Below are 5,894 nucleotides of genomic sequence, written 5' to 3' on the forward strand. Positions count from 1 at the left end.
TTTTTTCCCTTCAATTTGTCACCTGGTTACAGCTCATAAGTGTACAGTCATGTAGGATGGATTCAATTGGCTGCTGCCTCCTGAGGTTCCAAAGATAAACCGACAAACCAGGAAATACTATATTTTTATATACAGTGAGTATAACAGGACAATGAGGTGCCCTTGAGCAAATCACCTCAAGCCACCACTGTTATCCGGTGGCCGACAGATAAGGCTGTGCATGGTACAGCTTGGCAGCTTCCAGATGGGATTATATATGCAGGGCGTTTCTTAAAAAAACAGAAAAATAGCATTTGTGCTCAGTGCCAGAGGACCTGCTCTGGATAAATATAGGTTTATAAAAACACAGCAGCAGCTGATTTCACGAACAACGCTTCCCATTTCTTCTCTGGATAGCAGCACATTAGAATCATGAACGCACGAAACATTTGTGTTGATCTCCTCAGCTCAGGGTGGTCTGCACTCTAAGTCCAGCACCATGTGGTGAACATGAGGTGCGTACGACTTCACATGCTCTATGTGCCGGTTGTTTGTTATCCACCGTGCACCAGTGGTGTCCTCTAAAAGAGAGGCGATGCGGTCTGCTGTGTCATCAGCCCAGGCCTGCCACGCCTCTCCGGCAGCTTTCTTCCCAGAAGTCCTGTGGGTGGCATCGCCGATCGCTGACGTAACGTTCTGGTGAATGTGCAAAACGCCACCGGTTGTTCTCCTCAGCAGTCGACAGGCAACGGGCCAGCCGTCCTCAGAGCTCGGTATGAGACCCAGGTTCACTCGGTCAGCGATGTCACACAGCTGGAGCTAAACAATACAAAAATAAAAAGCTCTTTAATATCAGCTCTTTTACACTAAATTATTTTCCAAAAAAATGTGTATAGATTTGTGTCGTTATTTTTCATTCTTGTAATGAAGCTGATTTGATTTTTATAGCTACAGTCAGAGCACAAAATATTGATGATGATAATGATTTGAGCTATTCAGGATTAGATGCAGATCAAACGATGGCCGATGGGATTTTAAAACCAAGATACGCGTACTGTGCCAAATTTCATGACATAACATCTGTTAAAGGGCTGCCAGAGGTTTGCACTACGAGATATAGTTGGAATCAGATTTAAGTACAAAAAAAATCACATATAAAGAATATTCCTCAAACTGAGTTGAAAGGTAACAAGTGTGATGTCAAAAATATATCAAATATATTCATGTGTATAATATTGCGTTGATGTTTTGAAATACAATCAGCTTGTTATCAATTTAAATGACATAATTGTGTATCAAAATATCACAATATTTTTCCACAGAAAATCTATTCATGACAACAGTGATAGACAAACTGTAATATTTGATTTTCCTTATTTTATTATTGTGATATTACCTCATCAATACCACTAATATCTGAGTGAACCTCACTTAGATCTCCGTTGAAGACAACACAGAGATGCGATCTATTAATACTAAGCTAATATTGTAACGTATCCAGGTCACAGTATGGGACACATATGGAAACATTACTTGTCGGTTGTCTCCGTGGTGAACGGTGCAGCGGTCAGACACCCCGTTTGCTTCGAGGTTGTTTTGTAAAGCTTGAACTGCGTCGGGGTTCCACTCGCAGGCGTGAACACGACTGGCCCCCGCGTGGACCAGATATGGGAGAGTGAAGTATCCAATACCTGACACAAGACACAGCTGTGATAGTTAATAATTCAAATTATGTTTAATTACCACTGAAGAGTACAAGGGTTGGACACAAGCAAAGTAACATGATGGGGCAGGAAATACACCTGGAACCTGAACTAAAGACGAAATCCACCAGAGAAATCCAATGAAACATCTAGGATTGTGCATTTTATCATTTCTCCTTTGTTGATGATTAAGTTAAAAGAGGATCCTTCATTCATGTCAAAACCATGTCACACATTGTCAGTTATCCCACCTGCATACAGATCCACCACAGTCTCCCCTCTGCAGTCAAATCCAGCCACCCGGAGCTTCTCCGTTATGTTTCCAGCTGAGAACATGCATCGGGTGACATCAAACTCATAACTGAAACAAAAAGGTGAAGAAATCAAAAGTTAAGACGTGTTTCAGTCATGGTCACATTTTTCATTCAAGTGCCCAAATGTTTCATGTTGCAAATCAACAGCAAACGAATGACTGATTGATTAGGACTGAGACTTACCTAATCCTATTGTCCACATGTTTGACCCAGCTGTGCTCTCCGAACAGCATCGTCACCACAGGAGACCGAAAACCATCTGTGGATATTCGACTCGTCTTTGCCAGCCGCTTTGCCCCCAGGCCTCTGGCCACCACACTCCATATCTGTTGATCTAAAAAAATAAAAGTCAAAATCGATCAATAAATGTCCTTGAGATTTTTTTTTTTGTCCACATATTACTACAGAAAAGTGAGGATGAGTTTGAGAACAGTACCCATCTTCTTCCAGAGTGGCAGGGAGAAGCAGTTGTCTCCCAGCAGGAGGAGGTCTCCATGCCTCTGGAAGCTGCGAGGGAGGTCCCCCCTCAGCTCCTCTGTCCATCCTTCACCGTGAGATTCCAACACCTCCTGGAGGATTTTCTCTAGTTTATTGCCACTTGTCCTTCCTCTCTTTATCTTTGACTGCAGGTGGGACTGTGGTGTAAACAGGACAACAGGAAATACATAGAAATACGTTAAAGCTGTACTATAGTACTATCTGTTACTTATTGTATCCAGTGAAGCTCAGCTAAATTACCTGACTCCAGACTACTTCACAAGCACCTTCTGAAACCACTGTGGCTCTGAGGGAGAGCAGATCAAGTTGTGGCAGACAGGATGCGGAAATGGGCAAGAGGACTGTCTCATCCGAGTCTTTCAGTAAAGATAAACTCAGATCAAGAGCCCCTTTGGACTGTAGACATATCCTGTAAAAGGTTCAACCGTCATATAAGATCATGATCTTATTATTTGAAATAAAAAATATTATTAAAATTACTACAGACAGCCACAGAAAACATTTTTTTCAGTCCACATTGCTCTTGGTTCCCATCAGTGTATCTGGTTCCCATGCTAACTGCTAGCTAACCTAGTTTAAGCAGCTAAGCTAAGTTATATGACTGATTACCTGAACTGCTGTGCATGACACTGCGACACGCGAAGGCAAGGCACACCGTCCATTTACAAGCACGCAAACATATCTCCAGTATTTATGTATGACGGTTAAAACTCGATAATTTAGCATACAACGAAATTACAGATACCGGAACAGGTGTTATGTCGGAATCAGTTCCCTCATCGAACAGTGCCTCCCTTCAGTTAAAGCGATAGCGCCCTCGGTCTTTGCGGTTATGGATAAGGGCTGATAGGGGTTTAGGTGGGGGGGAGACACATATCGACTGGGTAACAGTATTTGACACAACACCTGTTGCTGTTCAATCAACGCGTGTTGCTTGTCGGACTGTTTTTTAGGACGGGCGTTTCAAATTACAAAAGCTTTATTGTAAACATTGACGGGTAGCGCAAACTCTTTATCTTGCTTACGTCTGAATTTAAAACGCCACCATTCTCCGCCTTTTTGACGCCGACGAGGAGCAATTTCTGAGTAAAAGATGAATATGTCTTAATTTACATTACATTTTTGTTAGAGCACGTCAGGAATAGAGCAGTAGCAGTTTGGACAAAGTGGCTCGTGGATGTCGACAGATGGAGACAAACGGCTCAATGTGACAAACCCAGGAGGGTGCGTAAACTTACGCTAACTACGTTACATAGTAGCGAGACAGAGAAAAGTAACGTTGATATATGGTTAATAAAAAGGTGACCCGTGGTCATCTACACGTATCATTCTTTTGTGTGCGAGACATTTCATTTAAGGGTCACTCTTGGGGTTGTTACACTTCCATAACGTTGGTTGTACTATTTTTGGAGACTATTTTTAAATAAAGAATGGTCAAAATGGATGCAACAGAGGCCAAAATATCCTGACTTTTAGTCCAAAGGTTATAAATTAGCTAGATCAAACACTTGTACTTTTTGGAGTGATTTCAAGTCGTATTTGAAATAGTTTCATACAAGCATCATGCTAGTACACTATATGTTCTCTGTAATACTGGATGCATTTTTGTATTTCTTCATTAGTGGTATTGTAGAGGTGGTATGGAAAGTCTTTCATATATTCAACCATTTTCCTTCTTAGGGGGTTAAAGTTATGTGCACCTTTTATTTATATTTTATCTTAATTGGTATTTTATATTTGTACTCTTTTCTACTTTTTTTCTACTACTAAAATTCAGACTTTTAGCAGTCTGCAGTCACGAGTACATTTGAACCTGAGTTGGCAGGTTGGTCAGAGGAGCGTCTGACAGGTCTTCTATTAATAATGTTCTCCTCTGGAGTAGACCAAAAACAGCATAGGTCCTGAGTAACGGAGACGTGCAGTAGCTTTTCTTACCTCTGATCCATAACTTCATGACACACTGAGGGATGTTTAGTGCACTCTCCGGGTCATTTGTGGTCCAGCCTTTCCCTGCGTCACCCGTCCTCTGGCCTCTGTGTAGCCACAGGGAGGGTAGATTGGCTGTATAACTGAGCTGAGCCAATATTTAACAATGATAATATCACTTTTAATGTCTTTAAGGAAACGTAGCATGCTATTTTACTGCTCGCCAGTGCTTTGTCAGTGTAAATATAGTTTTTATAGCCAAGAACACATAATTACACAGACTTTAAATGATAATCTCATGCAGAGTTTAGTTACAAAGAATCAAAGAGGCTGAGATGGTGACTGTGGCTTCTGAATGAGACAAAACAAAAGGGACTGTTTAAGAATATATATCAACAATATAAGATCAGTAATAATAACCCTCTTTAGGTCACGGAAATAATTGTAAGAAATTATCTATTGTCATTTTATTTAATGATAATATAATGGCATAAAAATGCAAGAATCCCCTTCAAAAGAGCAATGGACTTTTGATTCTTAAGAACAGCAAGACATTTGAATTTGAATTTGAAAAAGAAAATATGTAAAGAAATGTCTAAATTAATGAAATATAACAACACAACCACACTATCAGGCTCTGTAACAATGTGTGCAATGTTGGTCCCCAAGCCGTAGTGTGAGGGGAAACTGTGCTGTTTGTTGTGACAACATGTTGACTAAAATGTTTGACATTCTTAAGTTACAAACATGTAAACACAACAAGCAATATCGAGGTCAGCAAAAAGGATTGAGGTCATGTCGATATATCGTACGATAAGTCAATGTATTAATTATTGTGACAGGCATAATAACAGGCATCTTTTGCCAAAATTGTTTTGTCATTTTTATTTAGGGGAAAAATGACTGACTACTCTGTTGTGTTTTGAAAATCTTAGTTTAGTTTTATTTTGACATGGAGAAACAAAAATATACAAATGTAAAAAACACAACACTATATTCAAAACAAAGAATACAGATTAAGTTGAATGCTGGATATGAAAAACAATAAATATGTCATCCATGAAATTGAAATTGAACACATCCTTTATGGTTTTAGTGAAAAGTAAAATGCTCTGTGGAGCTCTGCAGTGTTTACCTTCTGCTCTCTGGAGCCATGAAGCAACACCTGAGGGATTAATGCATCTGGTGTCTTGAACTAATTATCTTCATGAATACACTCCCTCACAGTGATCTCCCTCGGGTAATACCACAGGCGAGCCCTTCAGCATATTCATGTGATCCATGCAGGACCTTCATCGGTGTCCTTTGTTCCTTCCAGTTTTACCTGTCCTGCCCCTTTAAGATTAGACATTTCAATCTAGGCGTGTTTCCTGCTGCCATTGACTAAAACCGAGAGCTGGCATCCTGCGGGGAGAAGAAAAAATAAAGCAACAAACAGGCGGTTATTTCTTATTCCTGAAGGATTTTTAGTTTT

The 5,894-nt window shown here is 40.2% G+C and overlaps 1 protein-coding gene across 1 annotated transcript; it reads right to left on the reverse strand.

The window, feature by feature from the left end:
- Positions 1-447: 447 nt before the first annotated feature.
- On the reverse strand, positions 448-3,252 carry trmt12 (tRNA methyltransferase 12 homolog; the record flags this gene model as incomplete). The annotated part of the gene is made up of 7 exons (XM_079269210.1): positions 3,104-3,252; positions 2,735-2,903; positions 2,433-2,631; positions 2,180-2,330; positions 1,934-2,043; positions 1,513-1,670; positions 448-798 (listed from the first exon to the last, which is right to left on the reverse strand). Exons 1-7 carry the CDS (start codon positions 3,154-3,156, stop codon positions 448-450), a joined length of 1,191 nt encoding a protein of 396 aa, XP_079125336.1. The 5' UTR covers positions 3,157-3,252.
- Positions 3,253-5,894: the final 2,642 nt, after the last annotated feature.

Source organism: Melanostigma gelatinosum, assembly GCF_949748355.1.
Source record: "Melanostigma gelatinosum genome assembly, chromosome: 5".
Classification (NCBI taxonomy): Eukaryota; Metazoa; Chordata; class Actinopteri; order Perciformes; family Zoarcidae; genus Melanostigma; species Melanostigma gelatinosum.